Below are 15,054 nucleotides of genomic sequence, written 5' to 3'. Positions count from 1 at the left end.
AAATCACAGATTTGTACTTCACTTGCAGAAATGGGGTGCGAAGACAGAAGGGCAGAGGGGCAGAAACAGCCATCTTCCCTTTCCCCTTCATGTGCTCAGTGTACTCCCAGCAAAGAGCCCACAAGCAACTGGGGACCTCCTTTTTGTTGCAGAGTTCCCCTTTGGACACATAGGGCTGCATCTGACTGAATTATAATCAAAATTAAACCCACTGAAATCAATAGAGACGGCTAAGAAAAATCCATTGATTTCAGTGGTTCTACACATGAGTATGACTTAGTTGGCTACATACCTAATATGCACATTTATGTATCTATAAGGTATGCAGACTGACATAGGTTGTGCCCTTCAACCCCCACCTCATCCCTAAGCATAAAATGACACATTTAAACAGCAAGAGTTCTGTAGCTTGAGTCATCAGCACATACTCATCCCTACCTTGGGATACCATACATTTAGGCTAAGGGACACCACCATTCTTCCTTTCTAAGATAATGCTGTGCATGGCTACATTTAAAAGTACCCAGATGTATAAGGTAAAGGTAAAGGTAAAGGGACCCCTGACCATTAGGTCCAGTCGTGACAGACTCTGGGGTTGCGGCGCTCATCTCGTTTTATTGGCCGAGGGAGTCGGCGTACAGTTTCTGGCTCATGTGGCCAGCATGACTAAGCCGATTCTGGTGAACCACAGCAGTGCATGGAAACACCGTTTACCTTCCCACCGGAGTGGTACCTATTTATCTACTTGCACTTGAAGTGCTTTCGAACTGCTTAGGTTGGCAGGAGCTGGGACCGAGCAACGGAAGCTCACCCTGTCGCGGGGATTCGAACCGCCAACCTTCTGATCGGCAAGACCTAGGCTCTGTGGTTTAACCCACAGCACCACCCAGGTGTGTATTTTACCACAAATATAACACATATCTTCCAGACACACACGATAGAAAACGTCCAGGTCACTGCAGCATCTACTAACTGACAAAGCCTCTATGGTTCTATGATTCTAAGACATAAAATTTATAGCATCTTTGGTTGGCTCCAAACCTTGCTTATAACACTGCTACTTCAGCTTTCACATAATAAAACTGTAGTAATATGTGTTTTAAGCTCAGTATGCACTCTGTCTGGGCACACTTTCCTTTATACCATGATAAACATAGATAGAAGGATTTTACAGAAACTAATTTCAAGATGATAAAGCTGACAGCATTCTCAATCTCCCCTTTTCTGGAAGGGGAAGAAATGTGCGCATTAGACTCCCACTTGATTTGGTATCTTCATGGAGCATCTGCAGGTAACTAAGTTACCAAGGGAAGGGTTTTGCCTAGTCTATCACCACACACAAACATAAACTCTCACTAGCCCAGAAAAAAATATATCTGATTAGGACCTTAAATAGATATAACCAGGAGATGTATTCACATGCCTGGTTATCAAAATTCATGGCGGGGGGGGGGGGGTTTGCTTATGACTAAATCTGACCTATCAGAATAAAATATTTTGAAACAAGTGGATTAACGTGGATAGGTAAGACATAGTGAAACATCTTACATGGCAAAATAGCCCAAAGTCAAATCCTTGAACATGGCTAACATAACATGCTGAACAGCAGGCTATACACATAAAAACGAAATAAGCAGGTTATTGCCCCTCACCTCTCAAACAGTCTAGTTTGTATTAGCTTGGCACAAAAAAGGCATTCTTGTCTTCCTTGTGTTAAACATCTTATGCATGAATTCCCACATGTAAACAAGAAAGCTGAATACATATCAACTTTTGCAGGAAATAAAGTACACTCTTGTTTAAACAAAAAATGCCAGTTTATTTGTTCATCCGATCAAAGGATTCTCTCTCCCTGGAGAAGCAACTTTTGCTATCAGCAATAACAATTGTAAAAAAGCGTTTCTGGATATCACAGGGAGCAAGAATAATTTAAAGACCTTGGGAGGAGACACACACACACACAACTTTGCTACCAAAGAACCCAGAATGAGTATCACCTTTTGAAAAATAAAATAGGTATCTGACAAAGATATTAATGCACTGGTTCTTGTTTGCCGTGTGTGTGTGTGTGTGTGTGTCAGGGAACTGACATCGGAGGAAAGGGAAGTGGTAGGGCTCCCCGAGACTGGGAGAGAGTCAACAGCCAAAGCAGGGACCAGCAGGGGGAGCGCGGGGTCTCTGGAGGAGGATCTCAGTAATGCTGAGAGAGACGCAGCAGCCCAGGCAGGAAGCAGCAGGGGAGAGAAAGGGGTGAGAGACACTTCGAGCGAAAATAGCGGGGAGGTGTCAGAAGCAACTGCAGGGAGACCTATGCTTCGCCGGAAGCTGTCACGTCGTGAGTCCAGGAGACGCGTTTCCGTTAAGGAACTTCTTTGCTGGAAGCGCTTCCGCAGACAGCCACTGTCGGACTCTACAAGTGACTAGGGCAGACATGTCTGAGGAGCTCTGTCACACACAGAGGTTTGTGGGGTCGCACAAACTCTGAAGGGGCACTATTTTAAGCACAAGCAGCTAATCATCCCCTGATAGCAGTCCGACAGACTCTGTACGCTGCCTGTGCAGGAGAAGGCATCATGAGCGACCCAGCAGGAGCCGGAGCCGCAGGGGGTGGAGCTGGTCCAAGCTTGGAAGACAGATACCGAGCATTGGAGGTCCAACTTGCGCTGCAGACGGCGAGGCTCGAGGAGAGGAGGGCTCAAGATGCAGACAAGAAGGGGAGAACCACTCAGTTCCCCAGAAAGGTACCAGGATTAGTGCAAAAGTTTGGGGGGGACCCCAAGGATTACCATGCCTTTAGGACTGAAATGCAATATGCCCTGAATGTGCAGTTTGATGAGTTCCCTGATGAGGAATCCAGAGTTGCTTTCGTAATTGGGCATCTTGAGAAGGGGGCGCGAGATTGGGTTCGACCCCTGATGGCAACGCACAACGATATCCTGAAGGACACTATGAAATTCTTTCGTGCAATGGATATCATGTTCTCCAGCGATATTGAGGAGGGGGTAGTGCGCAGACAGCTAATGGCTTGCAAGCAGGGAAGCAGATCTGTCCGTGAGTACTGGACTGAATTTACCATGCTGATTCACAAATTGGGGTGGGATTTATCGGCAGCACCCATTCAGATGCTATTTGAAGAAGGTCTTTCTTCAGCTGTGAAAGACGAGCTGGCCAGGAGCCCCAGGGCGGTGTCTATGGATCAGCTGACCAAATCTGCGCTGACCATTGGAGCGCGCCAGGAGGCAAGAGCCTTGGAAAGGCGGGAAGGGAGAGGGGAACGTTGGAAGGAGTTACGCATTCCAGACATTCCTGAGCCAGCTTTCCCGCCGGCAGAGCCGATGGAAATCGGAACAGCCCGCGCGCGCGCAGCTTCAAAGCCCAGTGAGGGGGCGAAGAAGGAGGGAAAGGGACCCCGGAAATGCTATCTCTGCCAACAGCCAGGCCACTTTGCCAGAGTCTGCCCCCAGAGGAAGGAATGGCAAGGGATGGTGGGAACTGTTGAGGGGGAAGAGCAGGGAGAAACGGAGCAGGTAAAAGCCAACGCCTGGTTGCCAGCAGGGCACTGCAGCCAGGCCAAAGAGCAGTGAAAGTGCCCCTTCCCCAAGTGCCAGTGCCAGAAGCTCCTCGACCTGCTCTAGTGATTGAAGTGTCGCTAGAGTTGCAAAATGGACACCCCCTAAAAATAAAGGCGCTGTTGGACTCAGGCAGCTCCTGCAATTTCATGAGCAAGGAGTTTGCTGCTGAACACCAGATACAGACTATCCCCTTAAGCAACCCCCTGCAGGTGACCACGATCGATGGCAGAGAACTGTTGGGAGGAGGCGTCAGCTTGCAGACCATCCCAATGATAATGAGGGTGGCAAGGCACACAGAACTGATAGCGTTTAATGTGGCCACCTTGGGAGGCGCTCCCATTATTTTGGGAATGAGCTGGCTAGCCCTACATGATCCGCTGGTGGGCTGACATCAAAGAGTGGTTTCCTTCGGTTCCGCACATTGCTTAGAACACTGCAGGGGGGAAAAGGGGTCAGCAGGGGCCCAAGCCACCCTAGCAGGGACGGAAGTGATGGAGAAGGGGAAGGTGCCATCACAGTATGCTGATCTCAGCGACGTGTTCAGCGAGAAGGAAGCTGACCAACTACCCCCGCATAGGCCCTTTGATTGCCAGATCAATTTACTCCCTGGAGCACAGCTTCCTGTAGGCAGGTTGTATGCCATGTCAGACAGGGAGATGCAGGAGTTGCGAGCGTTCATTGACAAGAACCTGAAGAGAGGCTTCATCAGAGAGTCCAAGGCAGCGGGGGGTAGCCCAGTGTTTTTTGTGGATAAAAAAAACACGGACAAGCCGAGGCTGGTATGTGACTTTCGGGCCCTAAATGCAGTGACAGAGCCGGTGGCTTTTCCTATGCCCAGGATTGATGATATTTTGACCAGGGTGCGAAAAGGAAAGATTTTTACAAAGCTGGACCTAAGGGGGGCGTACAACCTGATACGTATAAGGAAAGGGGATGAATGGAAGACCACCATGTTCACCCCTTTGGGGGCATTTGAATATCTCGTTATGCCTTTTGGATTACAAGCAGGCTCCGCGTGTTTTCAAGCCTTTATGAACCATGTACTGGGGCCTTTGCTCTACAAGAATTGCGTGGCCTTCTTAGATGACGTGTTGGTGTATTCGGAGAATGAGGAGCAACATGTGAGAGACGTCAGAGAAGTGTTGAGCAGGCTGCAAGCCAACAGACTGTGGGTGAAACTGGAGAAGTGTCAGTTTCATACCAAGGAGGTGGAATTCCTGGGGTACCGCTTGTCAGACAAGGGGTTGGCCATGGACCCCGGCAAGGTTCAAGCGGTGCTGGAATGGAAAACACCCAAGACTAAGAAGGATGTGCAGAGGTTCCTAGGGTTTGGGAACTTTTATCGTAAGTTCATCCGAAACTTCGCTCACCTGACGGCGCCCATCACGGACTGTCTCAGCAGCAAAAAGAAGTTTGTTTGGACGGGGGAGGCGGAGCGAGCGTTTGAGGAACTGAAAAAGGCCTTCGCCTCTGACGAACAACTTCTACATGTGGATTTACAAAAAAAGCTGAGGGTCGAAACAGACGCTTCTGACAGAGCCATAGGGGCGGTGCTTCTTCTGCAGCCGGGGAAGGAGGGGTCCGAGTGGCGACCGTGTGCCTTCTTTTCGCGAAAGCTGAACAAATCTGAGAGAAACTACACGGTGTACGACCGGGAACTTCTTGCGATTTATGAGGCCTTCCGGAGATGGAGGCACCTACTAATTGGTGCACAACAGAAGGTGCAAGTGCGCACGGACCATAAGAATCTAGAGTATTGGAGAACTGCGCGAGTGCTCAACCAACGGCAGTTGAGATGGGCCCAGGAGTTCTCCAAATTTAACTTTGAGATTTGTTACGTACCAGGCCCGGAGAACGTTAGGGCGGACGCTCTCTCACGCAAACCTGAATATTTGGAGGGAGAGGGTGCACCCGAAGAAACCCATGTCATTCCCGAGGACCGCTGGGTGTGTGGGGCGGCATTGGTGGGGCTAAGGGAACTGATAGAGGGAACGGTGCAGGATGAATATGCCCAGGACAAACTCAGGGGTCTCAGGAGGGAGGGAGACAAACCCGGGGGTTTTGAGGAGAGAAACGGGGCGTTGTACTACAAGGGAGCGTTATACGTACCTGAAGGAGAATTGAGGGAAAAGGTACTCAAGCAACTGCACGATAGCCCCACAGCAGGGCATTTTGGGCAACACAAAACCATGTGGCTGGTTACCAGGGAATTCTGGTGGCCCAAGGTCAGGGAAGATGTGAGGGAGTATGTGAGAGGGTGTGACCGATGTCAACGAGCCAAGGGGGAGAGGCGGGCACCGGCAGGTTTATTAGAACCACTACCCACGCCGGAAAGACCATGGGAGGCAGTGGCAATAGATTTTATGACTGATCTGCCCAGGTCCAAAGGGAAGACAGCCATTATGGTTGTGGTAGACCTGTTAACCAAGATGGCCCACTTTATAGCCTGCTCACATGCGGTCACAGCAGAAGAAACCGCTAAATTGTTTGTGGAAAATGTGTTTAGATTGCATGGTGCCCCCTTGAGGGTGGTTTCGGACCGAGGGAAACAATTTACTTCCAGGTTCTGGAGGAAGCTCATGAGCTTATTGCATGTAGAGGTGAATTTTTCCACTGCCCGCCATCCAGAAACCAACGGGCAGGCGGAAAGAGCTAATGGTGTCCTCCAGCAATATTTGAGGTGTTATGTGAATGACAGAGAGAATGATTGGGTGGAGAAGCTGGCGTTGGCAGAATTTGCCTATAACAATGCGGAGAACGTGTCCACGGGAATGAGCCCTTTTTTGGCCAATCACGGGTGTCATCCCCGAGCCTTCCCAGGGGGGGAGGGGGAGAACTGGAGCGTTCCAGCCGCAGAACAGTTCGTTGAAGAAATGGAAGCGATCCATCGCCAGCTCCAACTTAATTTAAACAGGGCGAAGGAGGAATATAAGAGGCAGGCAGACAAAACCAGAAGGGAAGGAGAAAGCATTAGGGTGGGGGACCAGGTGTGGTTGTCCACCCAAGGGTTACCATTTAAAGGAGGTTGTAAGAAGTTAAGACCCAAAAGGCTGGGCCCATTTGAAGTCACGCAACAGGTCAACCCAGTGGCTTTCAGACTCCGGTTACCGAACCACATGAAGTTGCACCCAGTGTTCCACAGATCATTGCTGTCACCGTATATAGGGGACAGAGAGGGGAGGGTCAATAGGGGACCAGCTATGGAGGAAAAAGAACACAGCTACCATGTAGCGGAGATTCTCGATTCCAGGTGGAGGGGAGAGCAAGTAGAGTATTTGGTAATGTGGGAAGGGGAGCCGGAGTCGGAAAACACCTGGGTCAGGGCAGAGGATGTAGATGACGAGGTTTTGATTGAAACTTTTCATCAGAGATTCCCTCGGAAACCCCAGCCAGTGGCGAGGTTCCGGAGGGAATACTTCGCCACCACCGACGAAGAAGAAGAGTTGGAGGGGTTCGCTGATTCCGAGGTGGAGGAGGATTCAGCGAGTCGGAACGAAGACCGATGGAGGGAAATGTTCGAGACGTCGGAAGATGAAGAGGATTCCTTTAGGGGTTTCAGCTCCTCACCGCCCAGAGGAGAGAGTAGGGGCGGGGGAGAGGGGGGCCCTGGAGGGGAGGTGGATGTCAGGGAACTGACATCGGAGGAAAGGGAAGTGGTAGGGCTCCCCGAGACTGGGAGAGAGTCAACAGCCAAAGCAGGGACCAGCAGGGGGAGCGCGGGGTCTCTGGAGGAGGATCTCAGTAATGCTGAGAGAGACGCAGCAGCCCAGGCAGGAAGCAGCAGGGGAGAGAAAGGGGTGAGAGACACTTCGAGCGAAAATAGCGGGGAGGTGTCAGAAGCAACTGCAGGGAGACCTATGCTTCGCCGGAAGCTGTCACGTCGTGAGTCCAGGAGACGCGTTTCCGTTAAGGAACTTCTTTGCTGGAAGCGCTTCCGCAGACAGCCACTGTCGGACTCTACAAGTGACTAGGGCAGACATGTCTGAGGAGCTCTGTCACACACAGAGGTTTGTGGGGTCGCACAAACTCTGAAGGGGCACTATTTTAAGCACAAGCAGCTAATCATCCCCTGATAGTGTGTGTGTACAAAATTCAATAAAACTATTTGCAGACAAAGGAAATAAAATAGTTATCTAAAACATAGTAAACATGCTCTTTCATCTTATGAAAGTAGTACCCTGGCTCAAGGGTAGAGCATCTGCTTTGTGTGAAGACATTCCTAAATTCAATCCTTGATATGCCCAAATAGAGCTGAGAATGTCCCTGTCTGAAACTCTGGGGAGCTGCTGCTAGTCAGATGGAACAATTCTGTGACTTGGTATAAGCCAGATCACTGGTCCATCTATGTTCCAGTCTAAAGTATGGAAAAGGAAGAGCCTGCTGTGATATTCCATTGTGTGACATTAGATAAAAAGGAGAGGAAGTAGTGAAGATAGGTGGGCCATTTTCTTTCCAATGAGGCTGCTACCAGACTTTAGCCTGCTTATTCCAAAAATTAATCTTAACCCCACCACCACTACCCGCAGATTCCACTTCTGCTAATGTGAATACTAAAAAGAATCTTCTTATAGTTTTACCTTCCATGACCATACATTGACTATCATGTCATGTTGGTAACCCACAGACACAATGTACTTGGAGCTCGGGGAGAACGCCACACACGCCACACCATACTTATGTTCGTGAAGTTCAGCCACCTGAGTCCGTTCAGCAACATCCCATACTCGAACAGCAGGCATGTGCCCACTCTGGAAACGAGAAACAACAATGGCAATGAACAGAGGCACTTAATACAAACCTTAAAGCCAGTGGCAATGCATCCACCTACATATAAATTAAATACACTTTGCAGTGTGCATGATGAGTCAAATGTGCATTTCTGCACAGAAATCTTCAGCTAAAAATATGATTTATTTATTTTTCCCTCTATAAAGGATGATTTGCAGCGCTAAAAACACCCATTCTTATGAAGGAATACAGAGGGGATGCTGGAAATTACAGTGTGGTTAGCTTAACGTCTGTTCTGGGAAAACTAGCAGAAAGTATTATTACGAGTATCATTCCCAAGCATATAGAAGAAGAGTCAGCATAGGTTCTGCAAGGTTAAGTCCTGTAACACTAACCTTTTTGAGTTATTTGTGACTGTTAGCAAGAATATAGATAGATATAGATAGAGACAAAGTATTCTTTCACAACCCTTTAGGAGAGGGGACACTCATGAAAACTCCTAAATGAGGGAGAAATTTATGCTAACTGCAGCAATCTGTAAAGAAAATGAAGAAATAATATGAAGAACATAGTTAAATTAGCCCCATAAGTGACCATATTATTTTGGTTAAGAATGAATGATGAACAGGAACGGGCTTTGTTGTTGTTTTTTAAAAGAACCCTTCTTTTGTTCCATTAACACCTTTCTCTAGTACCGCAACCAAAATGAAGCACTTTATTTTAAAGTGAAATATAGAGAAGTACAAGCGCGACAGGCAACTCCTACTCAACAGCTTCCTCGTGATTTTACAAAAGCCTGCAAAAAGGTGGCCTTCTAGGTAACATCACCATGGCAACCAAAGAGGAGCCTTTTTCTAGCCAGGGTTAACTGAGCCTCTTGATAATGTGCAGGTAAGTCTCAGGTGCAGAGAACTGTCGAAGAATAAAATGCCTGTATCTTTATATATACGTATATTAAAAAACCAAACAAGCATGTACCTGGCACAATGGCCTAGCTTCTCCATTAAATAACAACCTACCTATTACATTTCAAGCTATCTTCACGCATACTGGCAACACGTCATTCCTCTGCCAAGAGAGCGGCACTGTTTGCCAGTCGCTACTGGGTCAGCTTCAAGGTTCTTGTGTTCTAAACAACTTGGGGCCAAAGGACCTTAAGGACAACCTGATCTCTTATGCTCCATCTTGATCACTGAGATTCTTTGATGGGGCACTTACTGTGGTTCCCCATGACCCTGAGGTTCGGTCATAATTTACATGGGACCGATTCTTCTGTGCGGCAGGCCCTGGCCTGTGAAACTCCCTGCCAGAAGCTCTGGCACGAATTATCCCTGCCTGATGTTAAACATCACGAATTATCCCTGCCTTCTTTTAGACATCACCCAAAAACAGTGTTATTTAGATAGGCCTTTGAAATGTGAATTTTCCTTTAGCCTACTAGTATTAATGGATGTTTTTATTGGTGTTTTGTTGATGATTTATTGTTGTAATTTTTGCATGGGGTAGACCGCCTTCTTGCATTTTTAGGAAATTGTGCTTTATAAATATTTATATATAGTAAAATAAAGCTGAGATTTCTACACACACACACACACACGTTCTTCCCACCAGATGTAGGAAATATCTCTCATGTCTCACATTTTATTTTCATGTACAGGTGCAGACAGGTCAGACTACCACCAGCAGAACAGTGCATTGGGGGAGGAGAACTGAGATTGTTCCATCTGGAGAGCAGAAATGCTTGCTCTGACAGAACTTTTGTATTACTGAAGCACTGATTTCCACCTATAGTTATTATTACATAGGAGGTTTCTAACATTATGAACATCAATGGAGAAAGTTGGTAGAGATGGTTCCTGCTCTGGAGAGGTTCAGTAGAAGAAGAGGGAGAAAGAACATTTCACTAATTATTTCATTAATTATTACTTGTCTTTTTGCAGTGTGGGGAGGTAATCATCTCTTAAATTTGATATTTAAAGTCCAAGGCATCTGGGGTAATAAAAAAAAAGAAATGTTTGTGTGCAGGGCCCAATGGGAATCCACCTCAGAAGACATCTCTGGCAGCCATCCAACATGGACAAGAAGAGGACAGTCAACATTTTTGTGGGCTTCCAGCATTCATCAATTCAGGCTTCATTACACTTACAGTATGAGCATTGTGTATCTGGTCTGCATTAGAAACTGAATGCAGTCATCTTTGTCCTCCTTTTATGCATCTCTCAAAGGGAAAAACTTTCTGCCAGCAACTAAACCCAGCCAAAGCCACAGGCACCAGGATCTTTGTCACTATTCTCAAGGCTTCCTTCCAAATGTGCTTTCCTTTCCTCTCTTAAAAAAATTAAGTAAGACTGTTAACGTTGTTCTCTTTGTATCCTGAGGGGTGAAATCCAAGGAGGAAAGCAGCAACAGGGACCTTTGGTCGACTTCCTCTGCTTTCTCCCTTGAACGAATAAGGGGTGGGGTGAGGCATCTTTAGGGCCCTCAGCTAACTCCCACCCTGCAAATCCAATCTGTGCTTTCATTTGTCCAAACGTCTGATCCTCGCTCCCTAGAAAATAGTTTTAAAAGCAAACCTACTGAGACCAGATAAGCAACTGAGCTCATGCAGGTTTCCTCTTTAAATGCTTTGGCCAAATTGTAACACGCTGGCAAATTCAGAGTTCCCTTATGGATCTTTTAATCAGATAATCATACATTCTCAATGTAAAACACCCCTCCTATTCCCCCACGCTTGGGAGAGAGGGGAATACTTATCCCTTTTTTATCTAAACACATGGACATATTTTCCTAATAAGATAAGGAGCCGCCTTATACTGAGTCAGACTAACAGGACATCTGGGTCAAAATACGATTCTAGGGAACAGTAGATCTCCAGCATCGGAGAGGTATTTTCCAGGGTTTCCATCTAAGATTCTATAATCTTATCCTGTAAGACAGAACCTCCTATAGGTGAAAAATGTGATCTGCCACTAAACAATGGCTCTTCCCAGATCCCAGTCACACATTATTGATGCTCACACAGTTCCTCCAACTCTAGAATCTTCCAGCATTTACTGGGAGAGAAGCAGTTTGCTCTCAAAATGAAAATCTTCCCTGCTCTGAAAGATTTAGAAAGCACCCATCCATACTAGCTATTCCCCATGCAACCCTCACTCCCATCAGGCAACTCTTTAATGGAGCCAGGGCCCTCTTCTTCAATCTGGGAGGACAGGAAAATGCCTCACTCAAATCCAGCCTTTTTAGTCTGTTGGGATAGTTGTGAGAAGGAGGCATTTGTATCTCTGGACCATGAGGCCTATCAGTTTCCTATGTGAACATTCAGGCCGTCAGTCACCATCACTTACCTCTCCAGTAACCAGGTATTTTCCATCAGGAGAAAAAGCAAGGGCTGTAATAGTTTTTCTGTGTAAAGAGAGGAGAGCTTATTGTGAAACAGTACTGACACTGGGTGAAGAGTTGATGAATTTTCAACTCCCACACAAACATGTAAGCGGGTTTGTGTGAATGAAAACATAGCCAAGACAGTCTTTGCCAGGTGAGCTTAACCGTGTTAAGTAATTCCAAACGTTGCGCTCTGAATCAGTGAGATGCTGAAGAGATACGACATACTAGAACAAATTGTGGCTTTAAAAGCTTTTCATGCTTTAAGGTTTGGCTGCAGGTATGGGTGTGCAAAATAAACATGGAAGAATTCCTTATGCATCCATGTGAAGCCGATGGTCTCTCTCTCTCCCGGATACTTTGCCAACTAACTTTATTTGAGCCGTTAATCTGATAAGGAGCCATGCCCAGAGGAAAGAGGGGTTCTATCCAGAACAACAGCCTGGATAATTTCATAACACATTATGACAGAAACAGCAGCATAGCCTGGACACGTAAGAACATATTCTGATAACGGGTTTTTTGGTGCTATTCTTAACAACTATACCTGCTGAGGAACCTTGAACAATTTAAAACTATTTGTATCAGGTAAGAAGTCATTTAAACTTCTCTGTACTGTTTTGGGGGATAGGGAGTAGATAGGTGTAGGGGACTCCCTGGTCCTGAATGGGGTAACTGTGCACCTGAAGGACCAGGTGCACAGTCATTTTGGACTCACAACTGTTTGTGGAGGCACAGGTCAATTCTGTATCCAGGGGAGCTGTCTACCAGCTCCATCTGTTACGCCAGCCAAGACCCTACCTGCCTGTGCACTGTCTCACCAGAGTGGCACATGTGCTGGTTATCTTCCTCTTGGACTACTTCAATGTGCTCTGTATTGGGCTGCCTTTGAAGGGGACTCAAAAACTACAACTAATCCAGAAGTGCTGGTGCTGACCTTTAAAGCCCTAAACAGCTTTGGCTCTGTATACCTTAAGAAGTTTCTCCACCCCCAGCATTCAGCCCAGACACTGAGATCCAGCGCTGAGGGCCTTCTGGCAGTTCCCTCACTGCGAGAAGTGAAGTTACAGAGAAGCAGGCAGAGGGCCTTCTCTGCAGTCATGCCTGCCCTGTAGAACGCCCTTCCATCAGATGTCAAGGAAATAAACAGTTACCTGACTTTTAAAAGACATCTGAAGCCCAAGGAAGTTTTTAATGTTTGAGGTTTTTTGTATTTTATTACTTTGTTGGAAGTCAACCAGAGTATCTGGGGCAACCCAGTCAGATGGGTAGCCTATAAATAATAAAATTATTGATTATTTTTGTTGTTCAAGGGGCTCTTGCATTTTCCTTCCAAAAAAATGGACAAACCACCACTCAGAGTTCTGGGTTTCACTTACCTGGAACTATTCAGAATATGATGTTGCTTATTTTTCCTGGGGTTGAACAGCACGACAACACACCTAGAAAATAAGAATTTTCAAAATTGAGAAAATGTACACAATACCTTTGTGACTGCAGCTGCCCCCCCAGTCAATAAAATTCAATAAAAAGATATAGCAAACTGAGGTTCTGCCCCCCCCAAACAAAAATTCTGGCTACATCCATGATTGCAAAGCCAGCTACAGGATTACTTTTTAAGGGAAAGAAAGCAGATGTGAGATCCCCCAATATATTCTTCAATCACCAGTCGCGCAGCAATTCCCTGAAACTCTCAGAAAGCAAGGAAATGGGGACACTTCAGAATTCTCTGCCAAGGAATGTTCTAGATTAGCCATTGTGGCTGTACAAAGACACCAGCAGAAACAGCAGCAGGTGCATGCAATCTAGGTCCTTTCTTCCAAGGAGGGCATACATGGTTCTCTGCTGAAGCATTTGTTCAAGGGAGCCCCCACGGTGCAGTTTATTGGGGGCTTGCTGCTTCCCATAGATGCAGGTTTAGCTCCCACAAAGCATCCGCCACATCAAAATGTTACACCCTTGATTCTCCTGTTGTTTCTACTTATCCAGTTTTCCACAGAAAAAGTGGCTTGTATCCAAAGAGGCACAAAGTCTGTCAGTGCGAGGATTTACTCTTGTGCAATGGGGCTCCCCCACTTCCCCACACCCACCTGCCAAATTCATTCTGGGGATTTCACCAACCCTCCAGAGCAGATTTGGGAAGGGTGTGGGGTGCACACGTGGGAGTTCTGTTGTGCAAATGTTAATCCTTGTGCTAATGGAACAAGGACATTGAACACTGCCTAGCAAGTGTGGATCAAATAGGGAAATAATACGGGATGGCTTTTTGATGAGGACAACTCTGTGTGGCTGCATGAGCAGCCCCAAGACCACAATAAACTGCCATGTGGAAACCCCCGATTATTTTATACATTTCCTCCCACTTTATTATGGTTGGTTGGTTGGTTGGTTGGTTGGTTGGTTGGTTGGTTATTTCCCCACCTGTTTCCCCGTCAGGGACTCAAAGCTGCTTACAGGTAAAATAAAACAGCTAGATAGAAAAAGAAAGAAAAATAATTAAATATCCATTTAACATGCTCTGGGTAAGGACAGGAGTGGCTCTGTGAGTGACACAAAGGCCAGCCAACCAGAATTGCACAAATTATGCTTCTGTCACAAAATTGGGGTGGGGGTGGGAGTAGAGGGACACGTTTCCTTCACACCCAGTGAGTACGGTTATGGTATATTTGCTTGAAATGAAGTGAGTGTACTTCCATAATGGGTTCCCATCTGAAATAATGCATGCCTGTACACACAACCTACTGTATAGTGTGTGTGTGTGTGTGTGTGTGTGTGTGTGTGTGTGTGTGTGAGAGAGAGAGAGAGAGAGAGAGAGAGAGAGAGAGAGAGAAGGGTGAGGAAGATAAAGGTGGGATATGGGAGCTCCCCCATATAACACAAAACCAAAGCATCAGCTCTGGAAAGAATGAAAGGAGGGGAAGATTGTGTTTTCTCATTAAAGTTAAATATAGGAACAGAACGGTAAGGAATCAGACGTCAGAATCACAGTTACATGGGATGTGACTCATTCAATAATAGCAGCTCTCTGCACCTCTCCCCACCACACTTTCTCCTTCTCTCACTTTCTGCAAATCATGTGGTTTTCTAGGCTTTAGCCCTACTTTCTGATTTGCTCTCTCCCTTGCTAGGCCTGCTTCTCTGTCTTGGTTCATGTCATCTCTCCCTATAAACCTTCTTCCCCCCAAGTTCTCCCTCAACATCTTACTATTGCGGCCAAGTTTCTTCTCTCCCATTCTGCTGACACCTCTCTCTTTTTTCCTTGCTATGTTCCCAAGTGGGGCAAGCAGAAATATTATCGGTGAAGTTTTCCCCATTGCATTTTTGTCCTTGGAAATGCTTCACCTGTAGAACTTATCGCTCGGCAGCTTTTAAA

General features: G+C 46.6%; 1 protein-coding gene across 5 annotated transcripts in view; it reads right to left on the bottom strand.

Annotated features, from left to right (window-relative positions):
- The window catches only part of MAPKBP1 (mitogen-activated protein kinase binding protein 1), a 119,293-nt gene that overhangs the window by 40,535 nt on the left and 63,704 nt on the right, over positions 1-15,054 (bottom strand). For all 5 annotated transcript variants that reach the window (XM_082239208.1, XM_082239211.1, XM_082239209.1 and 2 more), the window contains exons 4-6: positions 13,061-13,123; positions 11,645-11,702; positions 8,150-8,320 (exon numbers count right to left, since the gene is read on the bottom strand). In XM_082239208.1, coding sequence (XP_082095334.1) covers positions 8,150-8,320; positions 11,645-11,702; positions 13,061-13,123 — 292 coding nt within the window. The remainder of the gene's footprint in view (positions 1-8,149; positions 8,321-11,644; positions 11,703-13,060; positions 13,124-15,054) is intronic.

The sequence above is a fragment of the Podarcis vaucheri genome (genome assembly GCF_965113315.1).
Source record: "Podarcis vaucheri genome assembly, chromosome: 1".
NCBI classification, from domain to species: Eukaryota; Metazoa; Chordata; class Lepidosauria; order Squamata; family Lacertidae; genus Podarcis; species Podarcis vaucheri.
This window is presented reverse-complemented; position numbering and strand designations above follow the sequence as displayed.